A 27,778-nucleotide genomic window follows, 5' to 3' on the forward strand; every position below is an offset into this window, starting at 1 on the left:
AGTCATCTGCAGCCTCTGTGAAATGCGATATGGAGGAGGGTGTTGAAAGCACACTGGCTCCTTTGACGTCACTATGTATGTGTCTGAGAATTTGAAAAACCTTCAGAGGAAACTGCCACATCATCTGCATCCCAGTCATGGATTAGGACGATGCTGTCAACTGGGGTTTGTGATTTGTTTTGGCAGCCGTGGTTTACAGAATTGAAATGATTGCTGTTCAGCAGCCAGGAAGGGAATCATCAGGTGCAAATGATCTCCAATGAGAAAACTGATTGCATAGACAGGTCATTGTTCAAACAATTTGTTGTCAGGTGCCTTTTTTCACTCCCTCCCCTGTATAAGTCTCACCTTTGAAATGGATAGAAGTCCTTTCACATCACTGAAAGGCTGTGCACTGTAAGAGAGATTTTTTCCAAGTGTCTGTACTCAGTTTGATTCGTGATTGAATCGTCTTTTAAGAAATGTTCTTCAGCTGTTTCACATATCTGCGAATGAAATCTTGCCAAACTTTGAAGGTCAGCAGCTACTTCCTCCCTGCAAAGCCAGGCAAACTAATGGGCTGGAACCCAAAAAGATGACAAGTGTTTGACTAAATGATGACGCAAATAGAAGGGAAATGGAAAATATTATGTAACAATGTCTGTTTTTATTTATATTGAACGAATTTCTATCCATCTGCTCTAGACGGAGATAAATAATTATGATATACTTCTGCTTTAACGGGAGTTGATTATTTAGCATGCATCTAACCACTCCGAACAGCGTGATAGTAGCCTGGGTACAATCTCAACAGTTAATAATAAAAGCTGCCATCACTAGGGTTGGTAACAGGCACAACGCTGACAACACTTTGGACATAACACAAATAGGAAAGCTGTTCACCTGCTGTTTTGAGGTCTATTTGAAAATAGTCTGCCGATGTCTTACTGTGTGCTGAAAGCACTATAGCTCCCAGTTTCACTATTTTATAGCACCCTAGAACAAAAGTTATAACTAAAAAAACAGTTGTACCACTTCAAGTTGTGTCTTTCTGTGTTCTGGATATTAGAGAATAAAAATAAACAAATCTTTCCGTGTTGCAGTACTTAGATTTTGGATAACAGAAGAGTCTTTTCTTCTGGTGCGTGCAGTATAGATGGAAATCTAGCATCAAGGTGGAAGTGAATACTAATATGTAATGGCCTGCACCAAATAAAACAAGTTACCAGAGACGAATTTCCCTCAGATGTTTACAATGAAGAATTAAGTATAACAGCATGGAAAGGGCAGATAACCCTAAGTTGTAGACAACTTGCATATTAAACCTACAGGACGTCCTCAGCCATGGAAACCATATCATGAAGCTCCTGACACAGAGTTATTATGCTGATGTTAATGCCAGAGAAGGTTTAGAACTCTAAAGTTACTGAGTCGGGGATGTATGAAGGACTTGAGCACATTATATGGTTGCGAAATGCTTCCACTATACAATAATACCACTTGCGTTTGATCGAGGACTATATCAGGGAGGTGGCAACCTTTAACAATATCACGCTCAGATTAACCCTCTCAAGGCAGGCGTTGCCGATTTGCAACAGTTAAAAACTAACAACCTGAATACCCCACATACATAATTTATTAGTTTTTTAACTCAGAAGTACCACTGCAGGACTTGTGCATTAGCAACAAAAAGTTTAATTTGAGCCTGAGAGGGTTGAGTGAAGTCTTTAGAACAACTTTCTTTCATAAATGTTTGTGAGGCAGATTGCATGGCTGGGTACTTGATTTTATACACTTGTGGCATTTGGAGTCAAAACATCTGAATTCAATGATTAATAGGGTTTGGTACAATAATATGTTATTCAGTACTGTAATGTATCTTAATTCATCATGTGTTTGAAAAAACACACACAAAAACAGAGACAGTCTGGCGTTGAGGCTTTTCTAGTTCCATTTTCACGTGAGGGTGCTGCCAACTAGGAGCTGCCGACCTGCACATTAGTCAGATTTATGGTTGGGATGCACTCATTCGCTTCAGGACTAATCTTATTTAGAGGATTGCGTGCTGGCCAGATGTGATTAGCCTGCTTTAGTGAGAGGTTTGTTTGCCATTTAACTAAGAGAGCAGCATCTGCCACTCGTATACTAAATTTTGTTTAAAAAAAAATAAAAAAATTGTAACTAGGAAACAGTGCGAGCTGTGTCGTTTGTGGATTTCTAACATAAAACAAAAGAGTAACTCAAAGTAGTGTTTTTACTATATATTTGCCACCTTTTTTTGAGTCGTGACATTGATTTAATGCTTTAGGCATGATAGCAGCATTGCTCTGCTAATGTATAGGTCTTTTTTAACTTTTATTTATTTTTTCATTTTAATAAAAGTCGATTTAAAAATGTTAGATGTAAATCTGCCAGATTTTACCAAAGTTCATATACTTTGAAAGGTGTTTTTATTACCAATCATTTGCTTTAAATTTTAAATATTTTTGAGTTTGTATGTGCCCACTTCTGGATACTTTGTGTAAATTCATCACTAAAAGTTACTGAATTTTATTGACATCTTGCATTAGTGGTTGCCACAGTTCACCGTCTTTTTGTGTATGCTTCGTTTTTTAAATAGTTTCAATAGCATTAGCTCAAAGTGCACCTCTGCTCAACACACAAACACAGCCTTATGGAGCTCCTAGCATGGTGTTAAAGTTCAAGTAAAAAGAGTAGGTCAGACAAGGAGATGAGGACTGGCATTAGAATTTATTAAAGATTAATGACTGGAGAGAAGCACTTTGGAGAAGTTGTGTAATATTATCTTTTACTTTGTAAAAGGGAAAAAAGATGCAGTCATGCACTGTGACAGAGAGAGCACTGTTCTCTCATGTGTACTGGTTGCCTCCAGATTATGGGCTGTGAAATTCCCTCAAATAACAGAAGGCCAAGAGTTTAAGTTATGCAAAAGGCTTTTGATCTTTTGGTCAGCTTTATCCTCAAGGTACACAGTCTTTTAAGTACATTAGTCATTCAATAAAGGCATATTCACAGAGGTTGAAAGCAAAAAGCATTTACTGCCAACAGCTCCAGCGATCATTAGTGTGCAGGGAGCCAGTAACACTCCTTCATATTGAAATTGTTTTTCTAAGTCATTGATTTGTGTTCGTGTCTACAGAACCCTTTGCAACCTTAATCTCTTTTTGTGCGAATGGGATTAGGGTGGTCTCGGGGTTAATCTCAGCGGGGTCTTACTTCAGTGAATGTCCATTAATGTTAGCACAAAGGTTAGCGCCACAGCAGCCATCGGTCACTAGTCGCGTTATCTCACCCAACACATGGTGTCCTTGGGATATGTTTTCTTTGTTTAGGGAATTAAAAGATTTTGAACGGAATTGCCACAGATGGCAGAATTGCTTATGGGAACACTCCAGATGGTGATCTCGGTGCAAAAAGTACAAAAAAAAATGTTTCTCTTCTCTTATTTTTTTTTTTAAACCACATCATTTAAGCTGTATTCACAAATCTAAGGCAGTGCAAATACTGTGATTCATATACAGTTTGGATCTGGTGAAGTTAAAGCTTTTGAATGATGTTGCTGTAGATTATCTGAGACAGATATTTGAGTTTAGAGGGCACAACATTCATTAATGCGCATTTTATTTGCTCCATAAATCAGTATAATCAGTTTCTGTAAACTCACTTATTCTTCAGTCTGTGTCATAGCCGCAGACAGTTTACCTCAAGATTTTCCCCTGCCCTTTATTTCTCAAGCCGGTTTCTCCCAAGAGGGTTTGTTTTTAATGCAACTGCACCATTTTGCATATCAACACTCAAACCATCAGTGTGACTCACAAAGAAACAGACCAGTGTGTCTGAAGCTTTACTCTTGGGAACAGATTTATTGGACTTGTCCCGCCTTTTCATCGCACACTTGCCTCGAAGGACAAGAATGTTATTAAATTGAGACATTAAAAAAAAAACTGTAATCAAAGTACTTACGCAAACCCTTCAATAAGCTTCCTTTTACAGTAAATCAGGCATTATACATAAATTCATATTTCATTTATTATGAATGATTTCTCTTCTAATTTGGCAGATTCACTTTGATTATGGTGGTGTGTCTCAAAGCACAGGAATCAGCCTTTTTTCAAGATGCACTTAAGTGTTGATGGATAATTGTGTAGCAATCAGAGGCTGGATTTGTTTTATGCTTTCTGTAATTGTCAAATAATCAGTTCATAGATGACAGGATTTGTTTATTTAATAAATACCATAACCCTCAGTAGGGCTGGGCCATATACCGTTCACGGTAATACCGGTATAATGTCGGGCAACGATAAGAAAATGAAATATCGCGATAGAATATGGGTAAAACGCGCAAGCGCAGTGCCTTTGTTTTCATACTCGCATGTCGGAAAAAGCATGCCGGCGACGGAGAATGAGAAGGGCGAAAGCGGATCGGTGAATGAAACGATGAACCAGAATTGGTTTGTAAAAATGCTGCAACTTCAGTGGTTTGGAACTGGTTTAGCTTTCGTCCGTCAGATACACAACAAAGCACTATTTTTGGTAGCGCATGCTAGCGGGCCGTTGTTATTACCGTGTTTTTTGGCACACTTAAAATCAATCCTTTGATTTTTCTGAAAATCGACAGTGTCCCTTATAATTCCGTGTGCCTTATGCATGAATTCTGGTTGTGTTTACTGACCTTGAAACGATTTTATGTCGTACACGGCGCTCGAAAATCTGTCAAATGTTTTAGTACGACTTTGCTAAGCTACGAACCTGCACCGCTTGATGGATTGTCGGAGCATTACAGCTGTGTATATATATAACTTTAATGCACATAAAAACAGCTGCTTGTTTAAGTGAAATACATTGATTTTTTTATTTTATTTATTTTTTTTGCACGAATCAAGTTGTGGAGTTGTAAAGTATTTTGTCTAGTGTCAATTATATCATCAGTTATATCGTTAACGCAAATTTTCGAATGTATATCGTGATAAATATTTTTGGTCATATCGCCCTGCTCTAACCCTCAGGATAAATATTTACAGTATGTAGATTTTAGTAGCTGTGCAATCATATAAACTCAGACGTTCTAAACTTTAGGAAAAAAGTTAATGTAGATTGGCTATATGATGTCATACCTGGGGAATATTACGCTAAAGTTGGATGAAAATGTGGATGCTTCTTCTTTTATTTTTCCTTTTCATATTCAAGCTTTAGTGTCTGTGAAACCATTCATATGATTTGGACGCTTTTAAAGAATATATGTCTGAGAAGCTGTAGACAGCATATCCTCTGCTTGAGTTTAAATGTCTCAGCAGCAATCAAATAGCTTCCCATGAAACATAGTACAAGCATTAACATTTCTTTGACATTTGATCGCAATTCTTTAGTCATCCTTGGATGTTTCATATGGCTAGCCATCAGTTAAAACTGCGTTTTGGCAAGTATTTAATTTTTGGTATTGTTGGTTGTTGACATGCAACATGAAATTGATCCCAAGTCCAGCAGCAAATCTACAACTGAATGGCTGAAGAGAAAAGAATCAAGGCATTGCAATGCTTCTGTTAAAAAGAGACCTCTTTGTGATTAAAATGCTCCGAGGGGTCCTTAAGAGCTGTACATACATAAATGCCTGCACACCTTTGAACTGAACCAACATTATAAAGAAAAGTGGGGGGAAATTCCTCCACAGTGCTGTGAAAGACTGATATAGTCATTCAGCTTATCGTCTATTGAGCCATGCACTTAGTTTTTCATACAATGCCTCCACATTTCTGCTTGGTTTTTGTGAATTAAATAGGGGTACTGTGCAATATGTCATGCGGTGTTGATCATTTGAGGTTAGGTTTTTACCTAATTTTAAGATGATTACCAGATAATTTTTATGTGCTAAACATAAAAACATTGAAATAAAAGAATTGAATTTGAATTAGTTTTAATTTCTTTGGGGGAAGTGTGTTTAAGTAGCGTGTGTACATGATAGTGTACATTAATTAAAAAAAAAAAAAGCAGGGGTCCTGAATATTGATATTCAGCTTTGCTGTTTTTCTCACAATTCTGTGCCACAGTGAAAGTGACAGAGGTAGATTTCTCCCAGTGAAAATATGATTGCACCAGATCAAATACAGACATTTATTTCTAGACTGAAAGGGTAACAAATCTCTGATCTGCAGCAATTCAATAACATTGTCTGTTTGCAGTTATTTTATTTAAATTCTCATGTTGCTTCCTTTCCTCCTCTCAGTTTTTTTTATTTCTCTTTGCTGAGATCAGTGAAGGTCAGTGGTTAAGCACCAACAGTCACAACAAAGTGTTTAATTTATGTTAAAAGTAGCTTTATCACAATAGTGATATTGTGATAAAGATATTTTTCTGATAACATGTCAAGCTCTTATAAAAAGTAATAGTTAATCATGTTTGTTTTGGTGACTTTTATGAGCTCAAGATTTCTAAAGGAGCTGAAATTTACTTTTTGGGCTAAAGCAAAGACTGCAGGTGCATTTTTCCCTCTTTCTCTGCCTGTCTCTCTTTTTTTTTTTTTTTTTAATATTGGAGGTTGAGAAGTTTTCTGTGGTAGTTTTGTAGACTCCATTTAATTATTTATTTTGGTCCCCAAAAAGCTGAAGTTTGTTAAAGTAGAAAACTGCAAAGTAAGCAGGCCTGGCTGCATTGCAGCCTACAGTGTCATCATGCTGGGATTTCCGAAAGCTGGCCCAATTATAATGTTTAGTATTTTTATCCAGAGCCTTCAGACAAGAGATAAGGAGACGGAGTACAGGGCAGTAGAGGTGTAGAATTTAAAGAAGAAACCAAAACATATTAAAATAGAGATGGCAAGACATGAGCTACATATTCTCTATATATTGTTTTCACACAATAGACGTATTTTCATTTGACTCATTACTAACAGTGGAAAAAATAGATACATCATTTTCCTGGAGACACATAAGCTGCTGACTATTATTCAAGTTTGTTGACTGACAAAGGCCACATGAGCTAACAACAGAAAAATAACAACAAAGAAAGGAAAAGAAAAAGTCCGAATAGTCTATTAACATTTAAAGTATCTTCATGACAAACTTGTTCCAGCACGAAGAACTAAAGCTGCCACTGCAATCTGGAGCAGGTTTTGGCCTGAGCTGATTTTGTTGCGCAACTTTCCCCAAACGAATTTTCCAAAACTTTTGAAAACAGTCCTTAATGGCTCTGATAATCACCGTATTATCATAAACAGATTGCATGTCATTTCCAACTCCAGTCACAAAATGATAACATACAAACTCTGTGTCATTGATGTCTGAGGTGCCAAAATCATTTTGAAGACCTGGTCCAGTTTTTCGAAGGAGCCATTGCCGAGGCAATGAGATTGCAAATTCATCACACGTAGTAACAATCATTTGTCCAGTCACATTCCTTTTTTTTGATCAATTGCACTAGTCTGTAATTAGTGCAGGAGATTTTTGGGAAATTTGCAATAAGTAAATGTCCATCATATGTCCAGGCTTCTGAATTCAAGGTAAAGCAGGGCGATATGACCAAAAATATTTATCACGATATACATTTGAAAATTTGCGATAACGATATAACTGACGATATAATTGACACTAGACAAAATACTTTACAACTCCACAACTTTATTCGTGCAAAAAAAAATCAACGTATTTTCACTTAAACAAGCAGCTGTTTTTATGTGCATTAAAGTTATATAAAAATTTAACAGTGCAAATGCAAAATCCTTGCTGACAGTTTAACCGAAAGGCATTTCCAGTGGAAAATGGCCGACATACCCTCAGCATAACCATGTATAATATCCACAAAACTTCAAAAGAGGTTATACACACACAATACAGTAATATCATGTTGAAGCACAGTACGTATCACTCCGCGAGGCTCCTGCCTACGATAGCCATAATGCCCATCAAGTGGTGCAGGTTCATAGCTTAGCAAAGTCGTACTAAACATTTTCCAGCACCGTGTGACACATAAAATTGTTTCGAGGTCAGTAAACACAACCAGAGTTCATACATAAGGCACACGGAATTATAAGGGGCACTGTCGATTTTCAGAAAAATCAAAGGATTGATTTTAAGTGTGCCGTATTTTCCAAAAAACACGGTAATAACAACGGCCCGCTAGCATGTGCTACCAAAAATAGTGCTTTGTTGTGTATCTGACGAACGAAAGCTAAACCAGTTCCACACCACTGAAGCTGCAGCATTTTTACAAACCAATTCTGGTTCATCCGTTTCATTTAACGATCCGCTTTCGCCCTTCTCATTCTGCGTCGCCGGCATGCTTTTTCCGCCATGTGCGTATGAAAACAAAGGCACTGCGCATGCGCGTTTTACCCATATTCTATCGCGATATTTCATTTTCTTATCGTTGCCCAACATTATACCGGTATTACCGTGAACGGTATATGGCCCAGCCCTAATTCCAGGTGCCACATCTTACAAAAAAAAAAAAAAAGAGAGTAAGAAAAAGTAACTCTGGTCAAAGCCCAGGCCTGATTCTTCAGACATTGACGAACGTCTGACAACTGCTTTGAAGCCACCTCGCTTTACTCTGACATAAAAAGGGCACCAGTGCAAAGAAATGGAAAAAAGTCTTGGCTTTATATGTGAGCAAAAACATTGTACACAAGTTTGAAAGTAGATTTACAACACTAAACTTAGGCCATGTTTTGTTCAGTGTGTTGACTAATGCAAGATATTCCTGGAGTAAACGTTAAGCTAAATCGTTTGTTCCACACTCAATATAGACATTTGTTTTGGTTTTATTCTGTCCTTTTTAAAAATTAATGACACTATACAGCCACTCGTCTGCTTTCAAGCTGTGCATCTCCCCCCATTTTGTCTTCTCCTTCCCTTCACGCTGACACCAGCAGCCTCTGAATTTCTAACTTGAAACAGCAAGCAATTTGTATGCAATGGAACATCATTACCTGAAAATGAATTTGATAGATGAGAGATGAGTTCCTCAATGTACGATCGGGTCTGAAGGTCTGTTTTGCACTTCAATAATAAAGCTCTTGTTTTGCATGTGCAGTCACTTGTTGATAAAACTGCCAATAGTAATGAAAGCACAGGTTCAGCAGGCAGCACTTTTTCCATTTAGAAATGAATTTAAAGGTTGACTCTTTATTTTATCTTTGATTGGGCTTTCATGAGGTTGTTGCTATGGCTCTGCTGGCATGCATTCATTTAAAGCAAATATAACTTCGGTTGAAAATGTTAGCGTGCACATTTTAGTATGCAGAGTTGGGAGCAAGCCTCAATAGATCCCACGGGGCAATGAGTTTTATGGGGGTCCGGCCATTCATTAACTTGACAGGTTCTGTCAGTTTTAAGACCCACAGTACCTGCAAACGTTGTTGCCCTTCTCTATTCTAGCACTTTACAAGTTGGCACCATATTAATTTATTTTTTCAGCTCACTTATAAAGTCATTTTATCAACAGTTGTTGACCATGTAGTTCTTAGATTTCATGTTTTATTTTGCAAAAGTGATATAAGTAATTTTCTAATGCTTATTTTGATACCTGTGCTGCATAGCATAACTAATTATACTGAAGAATGTTCCTTTCCACACCCACATTTTCAGAAGAAAAGATGTACTCAGTCAAGGCTCTGTAAAAGAGCCACTCCGTCTTTTTCCTCCTGTCTAGCTCAATACCACGAAAAGCTTTTATAGCGTGTGTTGGTTTCAAAGGCACACGAAGGCCACCTCCCACACTAAGAGCTCCACGGTGGACAAAGCTGGAGGACGCCCAACACTTGTGGTCCCTTCTCTTTACACCAGAAATGATAAAGTCAATCTGACCTCATGTCAACCAGTTTATAAAGTTATCTTCAGAGTTTTCCATCAGTACAGGAATCTCATAATGATGCTTTTCTCCGTGTTAGCTCTATAGCACATTTATAAGATGTACAATCCGGTCGTTAAGTGATGACGTGACGAATCCTACTTCCGGGCCTAAAGTAGTCTGCGTTGAATATGGCTTTTGTGTTGTTAACATGTTTAATGTTTTGTATTTTCTTCTATTTAATCTCAAAAAGCTCCTAAAACAGTCAGTGATCACTGTTGACCTCCCTCGGCTTTTATTACCGCTAATCATTTATTTAAGCTCAGTTTTTAAAACCTTAGGATGTAACTACAGCCCAGCCCATGCAGCAGTATATGAATGACTAACCTCGTATTGTGGATGGATTATCTCAGTTGTTCTCCTGGCTGAAGTTTGGTCCTTTTACAGCATCCTGCCATGCAATTACATTTGTTCCTGACCACCGAGAACACTCACGTTAACTTTTATCGAGTGGGAAAAAAGTTAGCTTGTTTATATTTTGCTAACATAGCTGTGTCGCTAGCGGTCATGTAGCACATCATTATATACCAGCTAGCCAAACGTCAGTAACCCTACAAACGTCACTGCTGTTTAGTTTTCTGTCTTCATTTATGCTGGAAGTGATAACAGAGCTGTACGTTTTAATTTGTTTCCAAAACCCCGCAGTCAGGACATGCTATATTGTATTTAGATAGAAGCTAGCGAGCTAACTCCCTGCTAACTTCTAACTCCGTTAAATGTCATAAATTCCGTTTTTATGGATAATAATAATAATGGATTGGATTTATATAGCGCTTTTCAAGGCACCCAAAGCGCTTTACAATACCACTATTCATTCACTCTCACATTCTCTCACATGCCTACTGGTGGAGGCAAGCTACAGTTGTAGCCACAGTTGCCCTGGGGCAGACTGATAGAAGCGAGGCTGCCATATCGCGCCATCGGCCCCTCTGGCCAACACCAGTAGGCAAGTAGGGTAAAGTGTCTTGCCCAAGGACACAACGACCAGGACAGAGAGCCCAGGGATCGAACCGGTGACCTTCCGGTTACAGATGCGATTTCCAACCCCCTGAGCCACGGTCGCCCGTGGATGCCTGGATGTTAAACTCAATTGTTACACCTGGTAGAGCAGAACGCTGATCATTTTATTAAAGGTGAAAGACTTTAGACAGTTTTTTAACTCTCAGTAATGCCATAGTGATCGTTTGATATATGGACCTGCAGCGGAGTTTAGGCCCAGACACGGCTAGTGACGTCAGACTTAACGACCGGATAGCGACTTCTCAGTCACAAATTAGCTCAACCCTAAACCGTACCTGCTTTATCATTTATTTGACTCTAGGTGATCTAGAAAGAATAGAAGTTAAAGGGACTTTCACATTAGCATCACTTTTTAGACCTGGAGGCTGTCTACAGGACTGAAAGTTATTTTTGTTTTGTTTTGTTTCTTTGGGAGTGTAGGGAGCAGGTGCAAGAGAACCTGGAGAGGTGGAGGTATGCACTGGAGAAAAGAGGGATGAAAGTCAGTAGAAGCTAGGAAGAATGAGAAGGAGGCAGGTGGAAACATGAAGTTGCAAGGAATAGAAGAAATGAGGGTGGATGAGTTTAAATACCTGGCGTCAACCATCCAAAGCAATGTCCAGTGCACAGAAAGGAAGAAGTGAGGCAGTGTGGATTGAATGGAGATGAGTGTCAGGAAGGATTTATTAGAACGTAGCAGCAAGAACAAAAGAGAAGGTTTATAACATGTTGTTCATGGTTTGGAGATGTGGCACTAACAGACTAAAGACAGGAGGTGGAGCTAGAGGTGACAGAGTTGAAGATCCTCATATTTTCATTGCCGTGACCAGGAGGGATACGATTAGAAATGAGGTCAGAGACAGCTCAGGTTGCGTGGTTAAAACGTGAGTTACATTTCTGCGTCAGATCTACAACTTAATTTCCATAACTGGAAACCAGTTTTAAGTCTATGATGCAACTGCAAGTCTGGTCAACACACACAATAAAGACTTGAATGGCATGGAAGCTTGCGGTGTAGGGATAAAAGAAATTTCCAGTTTCTTTGTAAGTTAGGACGTAGAGTCTAAATCAAGCTTTAGAGAGAGAAGCAAGACTGAGATGGTTTGGACAAAGTATCCTCCCAGGCAGAAGGAATTATAGCAAGACCGCAGAGGACGTTCATGATTTAGTAAAAGAGAGCATGCAGATAAATACTAATTCATTTTTTAACTGTTTGTTGTGGTTTATGCTTCTTTATTCTGAGTGTGTCCCCTTGATGTGTCGTTCCATGACCCCTCATGAATTTGCACCCAATATCTCAGCTTTCATTTATAGTCGCCAGCAGAGGCTCTAAACTTCTTGACTGAAAGGTTTCAGAAGACGTGCTTGGATAAGAAATATCTGGGGAAAATACAGAGCCCATATCACAAAGATTCACATTCACACGGGACTAATGTAAGCGCAGGATCTCCGTGTTTAATAAATTATGGCAGGTAATTGGAGTTCTTTAGCTTTTAAATTACAAACTTGAAAGAATTGCACAAAATGTGGTTCACACACAACCTCCACTGTTATTCCAGATAACTGGCGCTCCCCAGTGAATGCTAGTCCTATGAGCAGAGCTTTAGTGTTGGCACATTATGCAAAGTCTTTTCTATTCTATCTGCATGTCTTTCTCCAGCAGAACATAAAATGATAATTGGTTTGTATTCAACCTTTAGAGAGACACAAATTACCCTGACCAGAATTAAGATCTTTCAGTTAATGGTCAGAATTGTAACCACAGAGTTAAGGATGTACTTAGGGTTTTTTTTGGTTTTTTTTATTATTCCCTTTTTCTTTGCTTTTTTTCATTCTTCAAACAACAAATAAAATATTGCTCGTGCCGTGAGTTTATGAAAGGAGAGACTGCTCAAATCTCTGAACACGTAACCCCTTTTGCACATTTATTAAATTACCTAAATGGAGATATAAAAGACAGCTCTTGGACAGCTCCATGAGGCGTCATTATTTGGAACAGGTATAAATGTTTTTTTGCCTTTGCGCAGGCTCAGAAAACATATTGTACCACCAGCAATGTCCTTGAAAATTGACCACAGAGTCACACGATTTAGGTATACTTTTATACTTCCTAGAGATATCGGCTTGGCTTGATTGAAAACTGTTAGCTTGCTGAACTCAGACACCAGGCTTCTTGTTCTTGTTCACGAAGGAGCAGGGCAGGTTTTAGTGATGATTCTCTCATACTGTGTTGATTTACATTTCTTTTCTATAGTACTGCCATGGGGGCATTACGTGGGTTGAGCAGGAACTCCTTATTTAGTAATTTAGTCATGTGTGTGACGGTGCAGGCTCTCCTGAGGAATCCTGTCTGTTTTCCACACATTTCCTTGGAGTAGACTTCTGTTACTGGGCAACCTGACAGTGACAGAATCTGGTCATCTGTTCCCGCCTCCACCCGTCATGCCTTTACATTTCTCATGTTTCACTTCTTTTGATTCATGCCCTTCTGAAATGTCAGGCGTGCATGAATAATCGAAGCGATGGAGAGAAGCATGTTGTTCGCCGTGTGTCATATGTTGCTGCGCAGTGAAACGCAGCAGTGATGTGAAGAATGTAATCATGTTGAATCACTATGCATAATACTTTGTCAAATTTATATTTACTCTTCTATTCTGGTGTTCCCACCATAAATTTTTCATCTTTAATCATTTCTTTTCAAATTTGCAGTGCGTGCAAATTTTCTAATTAGTTCTCTCTTTTTTCACTCAGGCGCTTGTTTGCATTTTATGATGTTTTCGATACTCGAAGGCTAATTTATTACCCGAGATCAATTAGTTTGATGCCAACAGTGCGTCTTAATAGAGGTTCACTTGTATGAGGGTTTTCATCTCATTAGCTGTGACTGTGTGAAAAATTCTGCTCAGCTCATGAATTATTCAACCGTTAATTCTCTTGTGTTTTACGCACACATAAATTTACTCCGCATAGGCCCCGCCCCTTCTTTGAAGGTACATTTCATGTATTTTTATTCCAAAGTGTCTGCCACATTGTAATTTTGTTGGGGTTTGGATTCCTCCACAGAGGTACAAGCCTGGAAGGTGTGACGACATCCTCAAATGGAAGCCCCCCAACCTCAACTCCGTGGACTTTCGTCTCAAGATCACCAAAGTCGGAGGAGAAGGGTACGTCACTGTTGCCAGGGAAACGCTCTGCCTGAGGAATCCAATAGCACCTATGATTTTGTGACACACTGGAGTACTCAGAGACAACCACATGTGCACACATGTGTAAAGTCCAAAGCACACACATTGAATTTCCTTGACATTCATCTTTCAGTTTCTATTTCATCCCATTTCTTTTCTCCTTTCAGATTTCCCTTCTGCCTCAGGGTTCACTTCCTTTTACAGCAGCACAGCTAATGCATGAAAAGTTCATTTCTTTTCCATTTTGCCTAAGCACATTTTTTTCCAGAAGTGCCAGAAGTTTCGTATATGCTGTATGTGCTTTGTGCTCCTCTTTTTCTTGCTTTTTTTCTTTTATTATCCTCTGCTACATAAATTATTCAGCTCCACTGATGTTCGCTCTAACCATTACCCAAGTATACATTACAGCTCTGCAGAAAACAATTCTATACTGGGGAGGTGGAAATCGGAAGGTAATAAAGGCTTACAAATGTGTTTCTTGGGAGGCAGGGTGGTGCAGTGGTTAGCACTGTCAAATTGCAGCTAAACGGTTCAGAGATTAAAGATGCTGGACGACCAGGGCGTTTCTTTTGTTGAACAGTCTTTTTATTATATTTTTGCCATAAAAGAAAATATAATACAAACTATAATAACACAAAATAAGGAAACTATTTAAACATACTCCTCAAACCTCCCTCACCTTGCCCCGGTAATATCAGATCAAAAATATGAACATTGTTAGATATCATTGACATATTTTCTCAGTAATATATCAAAATAAATCGTCGTTTTGTTACAGTAATAACGTTACGGTTATGCGTTAATAATAATAACCTGCCATCCTTTTAACAAAGCTTATAAATGGATAGATTAGAATAATATTTCCCAACAGATCTTTTAATTACATGTCTGAACTTTTCTATGATGATATGATATGATCCTTTCATCCAAAAATAATACAACTTTTGACCAACTACTCTGGTCTACTCGTAAGAGCCAGGCCATTTCTGTGTGTAGTTTGTGTGTTTTCCCTGTTCCAGTTTGCATTAGTTCGCTCCCATTTTTTTTCTCCCTTTAAAACTATATTTGCTCGAGACTCTAGACCAGGTTTGGAGATTCACACATGTACTTCCATGAGTGCATGATGCCCATGTGTTCATTATGAAGTACCTGCTATATTCTCACATGAGCTTCATAAGATATCACACTGACTTTATGCTGGGAAGCTGGCAGGTTAAAGACCAGCTGATGGCCCATCTGACTTCACCAGACATTTGCACTTCCATCTGGTAACGTCTAAATAAGTTCTGGGCTACAGAGCATGTGTGAAAATGGCTTACAGTAGGTTAATTCATCATTGTGATTCAAAATCGTTGTCTAGGAATTACCATGCTTCTCACCAAATGTCATCTGAGATGAGCCCCTGGTCTTTCCACTTTGATAAGTAGTTGAATGGATTTATGTTTTGACCACATTTTATTCAATTTAAGCTCAGTATTTTATTATTGGACTAAAGGAGTAGCTTCACATTACTCACAGTTCAAAATATGGGACCTTAGTGAAGTCCTGTATTTCAACTTTTGTCTGAAAAAATCTGTTTTACTCTTCCCTCTCTAATATCGGGCTCCTTTTAAACAGTCTTCCTTCTGATTGGCTAACCTCTGCAAACAGAAGGTTGAATCAGTGGGTGGGGCTTCTGTGCTCACAATCAGAGTTGTGTGCCTGGGATATTTGCAGTCTTTGACATTGACCTGTTTAGAACAGAGTACTTGGAGCAATCAAAGCAATTATATGCATATATAATGACTTCATCATTTGAAAGATTAGATTAGATTATATGAAACTTTATTAATCCCTTGGGTGGGTTCCTCCGGGAAATTCAGTTTCCAGTAGCGCAGCACCGACAGATACAATAAACGGGAATGAGAGCAAGGATATACACAGTCGAATATAAGAAAAAATATTGCGAGTATTGCACAGTGGAGGAAAAAAAGCACTACAGCTCAGTTGTTCCTGCCCTCCTTTGTCCCCCTGTTTCCCCTCCCTCTCTCCTCTAACGAGGAGTTAAACAGCTTGATGGCGTGTGGGACAAAGGAGTTTTTAAGTCTGTTGGCTCTTGACTTTGGGAGAAGCAACCTGTCGCTGAATAGGCTCCTCTGATTATTTACGACCGAGTGCAGAGGATGCCCAGCATTGTCCATAATGTCCAGAAGCATCTTTAATGTCCTTTTCTCTGCCACTGTCACCAGGGTGTCCAGCTTCATGCCGACCACAGAGCCAGCCTTCCTGATTAGTTTTTCCAGCCTGGATGAGTCCTTCTTTGCCGTGCTGCTCCCCCAGCACACCACAGCATAGAACAGTACTTCTGCAACCAACGACTGGTAAAACATCCTCAGGAGCTTCCTGCAGATGTTAAAAGACCTCAGCCTCCTGAGGAAGTACAGTCTTCTTTGGCCTTTTTTATACAGGTGCTGTGTGTTGCATGACCAGTCCAGTTTGTTGTCCACCCACAGCCCAAGGTACTTGTATGTGTTGTCCACCTCCACCTCCTCTCCCTCTATCTGAATTGGCAGTGGACCTAGTCTGGACCCACAACCAGTTCTTTGGTCTTTGAGGTGTTGAGTTGCAGGTGGTTTGTGTGACTCCATGTGACAAAGTTCCTCACCAGACTCCTGTACTCCTCTTCCTGATCATCCCAGATACACCCCATGATGGCTGTGTTGTCCGCAAACTTCTGAATATGGCATAATTCAGAGTTATAGCAGAAGTCAGAGGTGTACAGGGTGAAGAGAAGAGGGGACAGCACAGTGTCAGACGTGATGTCTTTCAGCCTGACGTACTGTGGTCTGTCAGTGAGGTAGTCGGAGATCCAAGCGACCAGGCAGGGGTCCACCTGCATCCTGTTTAGTTTTTCCTGAAGCAGACAGGGCCGGATTGTATTAAAGGCACTGGAAAAGTCAAGAAACAGGATCCTGACCGTGCCTTTTCCCTTGTCCAGGTGTGAGTGGGCTCTGTGTAGGAGGTACAGGATGGCATCCTCCACTCCGACATCCGCCTTGTAGGCGAACTCTAGTGGATCCTGGGTATGTTGTACCTGTGGTCGGAGGATGTTGAGGAGGAGCCGCTCTAGGGTCTTCATAAGATGTGACGTCAGTGCCACCGGTCGGAAGTCATTCAGCTCATTGGGCCGGTTCTTTTTGGGGACTGGGACAATGGATGTCTTCCAGAGGGCTGGCACTCTCCCCAGTCGCAGGCTGAGGTTGAAGACTCGTCGTAGCGGCTCCCCAAGTTCAGCAGCACACGCCTTTAGCATCCTAGGACACACCTTGTCTGGGCCTGCTGCCTTCCTGGGGCGAAGCTTCCTCAGTTGTTTCCTGACAACTGGGGAGGAGGGGGATGTCATAATGTCAGGGAGGGGGAAAAGCGGGAAGCGAGGGAGGTAGGAGTGTAGGGAGAGGGCTCTGTAGTAAAGGTGAGGGTGGGGGGGCTGTGTGCCGGTCAAACCTTAAGAATAAGAGAATATATTATATATAAAAACAAGAAAAAGCATAATACATTGCCTTGAAGAAAATGAATTAAAGGAATACATTTCCCTTGTTAAAGTACATTTGATTTTGAACAAAATCTAATCATGCACCTGCAAATCTGCAGGGTAGATATGCACAAAACATTGTGTTTATTTGTTTTTTTCCCAGAAGACAAATTCAAATAACTCTTCATCTTTTCAATTTGTCCTCTTGTGCCAGTAGGAGGCTGGCGTTTGTGGTTTGGAGCGACTTAAAAATTATTGAATGGATTATTCTGCAGTTTTATAGGTGCTCATTTCCCCTCTGGGGGGGAAAATTCATCACTTCAGTGTTTCTTTCAACCATCATCAGGTCACAATTTTATTATCTCCAAAAGCAATGGCATTCTTGATAGCTTCAGCTCTGGTGTTTGCAATTTACCAAACATTAAACCTGCGGAAACTTGCCTTGTAACTTTGACTTGGCAGTTGCAGTAGATCAAAGCACCGCTGGGCCTGGGTAAAGTCTCACAGAGCTGCTAGCTTGGCTGTAAGATCCAGTGCTCTTTTTTCTGTTTCTGCACATCCTTCAACTCTGTGTTCTTTTCTGCTGTCCAGTCTGTGAGTGCTGTCTGAGTCGCTGTCAGCTTTCTGGAAACACTGCCTTTTCCTTCGAGAGCCAGCTGACCTTAGTGACTGTCCCAGCTTTATAGCCACGAGCCTGCTACCATTTACCTACAGCAGACTGAGAGGATGGCAGCAGAGTACATTCACTCATTCTACTCCGAATCCAGCCAGCAGGCCCACTAGTCAGCGCCTTGAGTCCTCCCTGTGTGTGTAGGAGAACACAGACGGTTATTGTTGCCATTTGAGAATGTTCTGATATTTCCCCAAAAGATGATTTTTTTTGTTTTTTGTTTTTTTGTTGGCAGATGAGCTCTCAACAGACCTCGGTATAGCTTTTCAAATCTCTTCTTAGTCAGAGAGAGAGAGAGAGAGAGAGAGAGAGAGAGAAAGAGAGGCATGTACGGAGGTAACAACTGTTTATTCATCAGCCCACACAATCAATCTTTGAGCACATCTTTGCGTACCACAGAGGCATACAGCCTTGCAAGTTTTATTGCCATCTCTGAAAGCAAGCACAGAGGCAGACGGTGATTATTGTGTGACAGGAGAGGTGGAAAACAAGGAAATGGAAAGATGAAGCAGCAAGTTGTGTTGGTGGACATTTCCAGTGCCTCTCCCAAGCATAGAACAGTCTCGACTATTGTATAGATTACTTGAATTATGGATAATTCGAGTCAGTATTTGCTCTGAAGGCAGGATGAGTAATGGTTACATCATCTCCTTTTAGGTGTGCAGTGATTTTAAGAACTTAAAAAATGGAGAATGGTCCAGTCTAAATGGCTTGGGTTGTCTCTGTAGAGCCCAGAGCCCAAGCTTCTCATTACTACTCTTGTACTCTGGGGAGTTGAGTGTCATTACAACATTGCAAACCATATTTTGTGTGTGTAAAGGATCCACAGTCAGACCTCACAGTCAAGTACCTGCCTTGGAAATGCACCAGAAAAGTCAAGAGCAACACAAAGTCAATGCTGTTGAATTTTTGTACTTTACTCTTTTACTGAACTGTTGAGCTCTATCCACTTTTGCATCCAGAGAGGAAAGATTTAGACTGTAATGGAGGCCGAACACGGTGTCAGAGAGTTTGTGTTCACTTATTATGTACAAACAATTAACATACATCGCTTTTTAGAAGCAGCACAGAAGGGTTTGGAATATACACCCACTATAAATCACCAAGTCTGCTGTGAGCTTGTAGCAATTCATCCTTCAGCACAAAGACGAAGGATTCTGCGAACTAGAGTGGAGCGTGTCTTTGAATGGAATTCTGTAGATGACATCTGAAGCGCGGACCACAAGGACATGCGGCTGTATATAGCTGTTACATTTAGACTTCATTTACTGTGCAAGATTCAGAATACTATTCAAGTGGATCTTATTGTGCTTATTCTTATGTATGGATATCTATATGATTAATACAACAGTTGTGGACGATGTCTATATCCTACAGACAGCAGATGAGGCAAATAAAGATTTATCCGTGAATCATGCTAAGCTATACAAGTTACCATAATATGTTCATTTTTACCATTTATTTTTATATTGAACAAATAAACTCACGATCATCAATTAGTCCATCTCTTTATATTAGTTTTTTTTATAGATACAAGTGTATATAGCCTGCACTAGTCCCATATGTTATATCTGCTGCAGTTTGCAGGGCTGTGTTGGTAGGTTGTAGACGTAAGAGATAAAGAAATTAGAAGATGACTTAAGCAATTAGGAGATTAATTTAAGAGCTCTTTATAGTTTCACAGCAATACCTGAAGTTACTGTGGGGTGCCCCTAATGATCTCTTTGTTTTATGAAGGCTCAGTAATTTCTAAATATAGCTGTGGAGCGTAACAAAACATCAAAAGTTGCATTTCTGATAACTGTTTTTGTCTGACAACAAAATCTTTAAGTACAACATGTGAACATCAGCTAGGTTGCGCTCTGGGTGGATCTGAGTGTCATGGTAATGAATTACTAATCATACTTGAGCTCAACGGAGCTTCTTTCCCCTATCAATCTGTCAAGATGTCATATAAAAATTTATGTAGTTCGTTAGAATTTTAGATATTTTTTGTGGAGGCTGATTTATGCAACAGAGTAATGTCCCAGTGTCACCCCTAGATATATGTTGTAATAGTGTATCTCATGAAGACAGTGAAGCCATATTGGATAAATTCAGGGTTGTTTTAAGCTACAAACCCAAGAAATTACAGGAGATCGTTTGCATTAGACACACTCTCGTTGCTGAAAATAGTTTAGTTTAGATGAGCCAGCTGCCTGAATGGAGCATGCGACGCCCACTTTATGACAGTGACGAACACTGTTGTGACATCAGAGGAATCGGGCATTGTAGCTGTCCGGTTGAAGTCATGTCGCTGCCTGATTTGACTGAGTAGGGTATTTTGCACCTGTGTCAGAGGTTGTCCAAACTGGTTGCTGTGCATGTTCAAAAATGACTCTTTTATAGTTGTTTGCCCTAATAGGGTTTAGTGAAGCTCAGTTCAACCTCAGAGCGTCTAATGGCTTTCCATTGAGGAAATAGCTCAGATATAGTGACCAGAGTATTGGTATGAGGGTAGTGGTGCATGATGCAGTATTTTATCATGCTTCAGTCCTAGTATTAACATTTTTTTAAACATATGTTTGTTTGTTTGTTTGTTTTTCATTGATACTGAGTCCTATGACCCTTTCTAATCTCTTGCTTAATTTACGTTTGATCTTTTGCTTCTGTTGGAATAGTGTTCAGCTACTATAGTTCCGAGTTCATGCTGTTTGCAGACTGCATTGACATTTAACAGCGCCTTGGTTGTTTGTACAGAATCTCCCGCCTTGTTCTGCGTTAAAAACCTTTTATTTTTCTTCTGTATGGTTAAATTCTCTTGTTGTAGCACTATTCGCCTCACCCCAGCTCAGAGGAAAATTGATGCTTCGGTGTAATTTACACATGACCCTGTAAGTGAAACACAGCTTAGAGCTGTGCAATAGTCTGTGAACCACAACAAGAGTCTCTGCTTTAGAGACTGTGTTCCAAACCTTATCTTATCTGTTTCTGCACCTTTTGTATGGCCTCTGGGACTATCTCATGGATGCTTTAGGAGAAATGGTGTCAGCACAAGGGCACTTTTCTTGTTTTTGAATCCTGCGTGTTTACAAAAGTGGTCACAATGTGTAGGTCCAAAGTAATAGTTGAGGTAATGATGGGACTGGACACGCTGTTGTAAGATCTTGGTGCTGGACAGTGTCCATCACGGCATGGCTATTTGGCTCTTTTAATGTCTCCTGCTGCTTCCTTCCTGCCTCTGCTAGCTATCATTAGACCAGAGGGGGTTGAAATGGATGGAAAGATGGTCTCCAATTTCAGCTCCGACTGAAATCTGCGTGCTGGATCAGACTGTGTAACTGCACTGTTGTTTAGCCGTCACTTTAGCTCAGCGGCCCCCTTATTTTCATTCTAAAAATGGTTAACTAATATGAAGCCAGTGCCCATGCTTGTATGCGCAGTCTGTGGCACACATAGCATCAGACAAAGTGTCTGGAAATAACTACAGGCACATGGGGGTGTTTTTGGTGGAGCATGCTGGGGAACAGTATGTGATTAAGACATCTGTTGGTGAGCTGTGAGACACATGTTTGTCGAATTGAGAGCTGCGCACGCAAGATCAAAACCTTCACTTTAAAACCCAACAGCCTGTTAAGATGACAATCACCTGGAGATTAGTTTTATACAATTTCCATTCTGTTGGGTTTAGTCTGTATGTGACTTAGACTTTATTATTGCATTGCACTATAAACACGCCTATACTCTAGTTTAAAAAACATCAAGCTGTGCCGAGTGACAGAAGGGCTTCGAGAGGTGTAATCTCACGTCTCTACCATTCTGTTACTAGCTGCAAAATGCAGGCGACATAGTGATTTCTTTGCAGCTCTTACTGAGATCCTGTGCTGAGTGTGTTGCTGGTGTTAACTGAGATCATTTTGTCTTTGCAGGCTACTACCACAGACCTTTGGCTTCCTCTATGTTGGCAACTACGACAGGCCCTTTGCGCAGATGAAGGTGAGAAATAAAATAAAGCATTGTACCAAAAAACCAAAGCCTCCATCCTCATCCAGCTTTAAATTAGCTTTGTGTAAAATGTCTGATTATTTTTATTTTTTTTATTTTTTTTAAAGGTGTGTGGTTAGGCAAAACTGCAGTTGATTATAAATTAGTCCTCCAACCACTTTTACAAGTGTAATCTTAATTTTCCTTTTCCATTAACACATTTTCTCATATTTTAAAATCGCTGGTTTCCCAGTTAGCTTCAGGTTTTACTTCCAGTGGCTCCATGTGTAGTGGTTTGTGCAAAGATCCCAGGTTCAATCCCCAGAAAAAGCACAAATTCCTGATCTGTGGCACAACCTGCAGTGAAAAAGGAATCAGCCGAAAGTAGCTTTATTTCTATTTCTAGAACCTCTTAAGTCTTCACGTGTGGTTATTATATACATTCAGTGTAATATTTAATCAGATAATATTTTTTTGCTGCCTACTGCTCACATTTTTAAATTAAATAGCTGCAGTTTCCTTTTTCTTACAAAAAATACCTGATCTCATTAGTAAAGGTTAAACTGTTTGCCCAGATATTTCAGTAAATTTATATGTGTGTTTGATAACATGGAGTTTGTAGTAGAATTGTATATTCACATTTAATATATCTGCAGTACCGCGCTGATAAAATGTGTTATACCACCTACCATAAAACAATAAAATAGCAATATTTTAGAAATCCCAAATTGGACATTTTTAAACCCAAATTGGAACAACTACACTCGAATTCTCTGAGAAGAAGAAATTAATCAAGCATAACATTCAAATGCTACATTTTGGGCAATTTATTAATTAATATCAACACCTTTTCTATGAAAGTTTGGCCTTTTTTTGTTTCATGTCAGACATAAACAATTTGAATTTATGTTCCAGGATGCAGAAAGTTGATAAGGCCATTCTGGACTTTCTGACTTGCAAAAGTTGAAACAATTAATAGGATAATGCATTTACCTATTAGAGACTGTGTCGAATCGTTGGGTGCTTGACAGATGTTGAGCAGGTAAACATAGAAGCAAGAAGACAACAAATGTACTGTTGGAAAGTTACTCTTACAGAATGAGTGTGGCGAGTCATCATGCTTGTGTCATGTTAAATTGATGCATGTTGCTGTAAAAAGTGGTAAACAAAATGCATTTGGAAGCTCCACATAACAGTGATGTTCAGTTCAACGGGTTTCATAGTTGCATAATGTCTGCTGTGTGTGAATACACAGTTGAGATGACATCATCAGACATTTGACCAACAGCAACACAGACTCGGTCCTGTGCACTCCAGTGATAGCTACCATCGCATCACCATCATATATTGGTTAGGGTCCATTAATTTAGAATGAAAATTTGCCAGTCTGAGGCAGCTGACGAGCAACATGTGTTTCCATTTGTTTTACTTTGCTGTAAATTTCCATGAAATGACTTGTAGCATTTGTAGCCTTTTCAGTCATGGTTCAAAAACACAGTAAACAAGCTTTTCTTTTCCCTATCGTATCGTCTTGTCGTGCCAGATTCCCATGTATCAGCCCTGGGCTCTGTCACCAAACACGGCAGATTCTGTTTACTGCTCGGTCTCTAACCTTCTCACGGGGTGTCGGAGCAAAAGCTGCAGCCCCGGGGTCATCCTCTGTCAGATTGCATGTTGTTATTTTTGTGGTAAAATGTGTTTTACAGTAAGTCCGAATGTGAATATGCTAAAAATGGTAATTACTTGTCATCGCAGGACTTGATGACTTGTGGTTTTAGTCAGAAAGGCTGTTCCTGATAAATCTGACACCTCTACACAGCCTGTGTGTGCGTTTGTTGTCTGCTGTGCTCTGTCACACAATGGTTTTGACATTCATCGCCTTCCTTGTGGCTGTGCTAGTAATTTCAACGTGCCTATTAGATGCATTTGGAGGCATATCCAGTTTCCACTATATTGAAATCCGTTTAGCTGCTGTTGAGAGAAATCAAACCAACTTTGTGTGTGATAGGAAAAATGTTGTAATCTTCACGAAAACTTGTTTTATTGGCTCAGTCTTCCAATTTAGTTCCTTATTGTTGTAATTTCTTACATTGTCTGCACCTACAGGGTATAGGTAAAGTGAATATTTGGAAGGGATGTTGTCTGAGAATTTATCAGCTGAGTGCTTCAGAAAGAAGTCTGCTGTCTCACAAATATTGCGAGACAGCAGACTTCTGGAAAACATTTGTGTGGCTCTCTAAATGCTGTTTGGAATTAATGAGTATTTACTGAAAAATGGTCTAATTATAATAAGCATGTCTGGACTTATTTATGACTTGCTGTTTGTTAAAAATTCAGCTGTAATTAGAATTTAGAAAGAAAGTCTTTGAAGCCATGTAATGTAAATAAAAACAGTAATGTTCTGGAAACAGTTTAAGTCAAGTCAGTGCAATTACAAGCTAAAAAAAACACAAGTACTAAAACCACTCATAACAGTATTTATTTTATCATATTTATTTATTTATTTATTTATAGCAGTATTTAATGTTTTTCCTGTATTTTCTTATCCCCATCCCAAATTTTGCAAACATGTTGCTCACATTAAATTCATCATGAGCATGTTTTTCAAAACACTACAAAAAATGTTGGTTTCTTCCTTTTGATATGTTGTTTTTATACTTTAATTAAATGCACAGTATAAATCATTTGTAAATTTGTGTAATTTTTCTTTCTTTATTTTATCATTTTAGCTTTTTTGGAAACAGGATTTTATTTGTGACCCGGGTTAGGCCACAGGCCTAGAGACTGGTTGATGGCTCTCTTGGGACCGCCACTTGCTTTGAAATGAGTATTCTCCAACTGGTTGCTGGAGGTTACCGGTAGTCACTGTGAAATCGATTGCTAAAGCCCCTTTCACTAAGGCTGAGAGACCCATCAGTGACCCCCTGACAACCAAAGGTTGCTAGGAAACGATGGGCAGTCCTTGACCGGTTAGCATGTGGTTGCTGTAGGTTGAGTCACCAAGAGTGTGCTCCACTGAAAACCTCCTTACGATTGATTTGGTCACTGGCAGATTGCTGTGGGCGCCCATGGTATGCATGGAGGATGCTGACTTGTGAGAAAACACTCACCAACTACTCACCAAGCTGTGATGAAACTGAAAACGTGTATCAGAAATAGAAAAGTGTTACATAATTAGACCTTTATTTTTTGACTATACAGGTTCACAAACTGGGGTTGACTCACATGCTTGGGTTGTCGTTATTCCTAGACTTTCAAAAACATTTCCACCGTGACGTCAGCATTTGGTTTGCGGGTTGCCATTTTGAAGCATCAAGTTTGCATTTCTGCCATTGCCATTTTATTTTTGAACCAGAAGCGATCATAATTGGGCAAGAGGATGGAGTAGCACCCAAAACCTGGTTGCAGAAAAATACTCAATACATTTGAACTCTGAAATTTGTCACTACAGGATTGCCTGGACCACAATCTAGGGACCACCCACTGGTCCCACCCACATGGACCCCTATTTAGCTAATGTCATTCATTTAAAATCACAAATGATATTTTGGCTCATGGAAAGAATATTTATTTAGTATTTCATAGAAACACTTTATGAAATACACTTTTTTGGGACTCTGTTGAAGCTGGAGATGTTTCAAGGCAGTCATATTGCACTTCTGGACTAGCTTGATTTTTTGTTCCCAACACAGTGGATATGTGGGTTTTTCATAGAAGTATGGTCTTGATGTTTTTTTTCACAAACTTAGTCTGTTTGAGTCAAACTCTTGTTCGTTTTCCACCCTTGTGTGTGTGTTGTTGTTTTTTTGTTTTTGTTTTTTCCAGAATATACAATAGTTTCGCCTTAAAAATTTGGAAAAGAAATGCATAAAAAGAAAAGAATGCAAAGTAGTAAATTTTACAGCTTATCTGCTCCAAAGCAGGGCATCTTCTATGTGTACGTTTTTGTTGCTCCTACTCCAGATGCATCTTGTCAATAAGTGCATTGAACTTCTCATGTGGTTTATTATTGATGCATTTTGAATCCTTTGGAGTTTGACTGGAGTTGCGAAAATGAATCAAACGTCATACACTTTTGTTACATGACTTAATTTCAAGGCATTCAGACTTAGGGTCTAATCAAAACACCTACGTCGGTGTGTCTTTGCTTTGAGGAAGTTGAGATTTGAGAGTTTATCAGCGTGGAATTCACCTGCTGAGCGCTGAATTGTAATTTATACGACTTATGTATTTCTAAGTAAGCGAACAGTTACGCAAAGACATATTTTATTGTGTTTAATCTGTGGCAGGACTTTATTGAAATGTTATTGAAGTGATTTGGATTTTTCAGACATTTTTTTTTTGACTTTTCCTGGATATTGTTGAATCTAAATTGTGGGATTTAAAAAAAAAAAAAAAAGTATGAATACTGTGTAATTAAAAGTGCTGTCACAGGAAAACACTCAGTCATGCTGCAGACCAAAACAAACCAACCAGTTAAAAGTTTGAGAAGTTTTTGGAGCAGTTGTTGTTTAACTGCCAGATTCGACAGTGCGCCGCATGCCTGCTCGCCTCTAATTTGCCTCATTTACACATTATTACCTTGTTATGCTCATCTTTCTTTTTCGATGCGGCAGCCAATCTGAATGTGTGGGATAATGATTGTTATTATACATATTCACCAGAGACCTCAATCCTGATGTCATCTCGCACATTCAAAAGGAGTCGTGGAGTGGTCGGAAGTCCCATTTGTTTGTTCTGGCACAGCTATTCAAGGGCACATATAGCTGTAATTACATAGTAGATAATGCAGCTGATCTGTGACAAATATTTTAACTTTACTACTGAACATTTGTCTTGTGAGTCATCCTGTTGAATTGTGTGTGTTTTAGTGGAAGCTAATATTAATAGGGAGGAGATGTTAGCGTATTCTTTTTGAGCATGCATCATATATTAGGATTGAATATTGATACAGTCTATCCAGAATCTTATTTCCTTCGAGGGTGCGTTTGTTCATAGTCTTACTTTTGCATCTTATATCATTTCCACACTTATACGTTATTTCATCCAGTTTCTCGTTATTAAAATGGGCCCGGGTGCTGCAGTGCCGCAGACCTCCGGGCCCCTTCTGATTAAGTCGAGAATGAAACAAAGGCAGGGTCAGTCACAGAGAGGCGTGATGGGGAAAATAAAACAGCTATTCAAGGAAATTACAAACTTTGTTTATTCGTCTGACATCATACTGTAGCATAATGCGCTCGTACAATAGTCCCCACAGGATCCAGTATTTGATAAGGAAGCAGGGCGACTGCCTGCGTGCTGTGTACAGGTTGGTAAAAGGTCAGATATCATAAATTCCAGTAGTCTGGAGCTAATTTTGGTCCCGCTGCTGCTGCTTCTTCTTCTTCTTCTTCTTCTTCTTTTTTGCACGATGTAGTAAATCTCGAGCAGCTCGATTTGCGTGAAGTGTTTCCAGCTGGGCGTCGTGTACCTGGAGTCCAGTGTTTTAACGATGCATGAAACTATACATTTTTACACATAAATTGTGAGTATTTATTACACAGCGTGCTGCGGGGAAAGGCTTGTTCTAACATTTGAGCCCAAGGTTTATTTGTTAGCACCTGGCGGCTC

At 39.4% G+C, this 27,778-nt stretch overlaps 1 protein-coding gene across 1 annotated transcript in view; it reads left to right on the forward strand.

Annotated features, from left to right (window-relative positions):
- The window catches only part of rngtt (RNA guanylyltransferase and 5'-phosphatase), a 117,206-nt gene that overhangs the window by 78,683 nt on the left and 10,745 nt on the right, over nucleotides 1-27,778 (forward strand). The window contains exons 13-14 of the mRNA XM_080883859.1: nucleotides 13,903-14,003; nucleotides 22,114-22,180. Of these exons, the coding sequence (XP_080739985.1) occupies nucleotides 13,903-14,003; nucleotides 22,114-22,180 (168 nt within the window). The remainder of the gene's footprint in view (nucleotides 1-13,902; nucleotides 14,004-22,113; nucleotides 22,181-27,778) is intronic.

The sequence above is a fragment of the Rhamphochromis sp. 'chilingali' genome (genome assembly GCF_963969265.1).
Source record: "Rhamphochromis sp. 'chilingali' genome assembly, chromosome: 5".
In the NCBI taxonomy this organism is placed as follows: Eukaryota; Metazoa; Chordata; class Actinopteri; order Cichliformes; family Cichlidae; genus Rhamphochromis; species Rhamphochromis sp. 'chilingali'.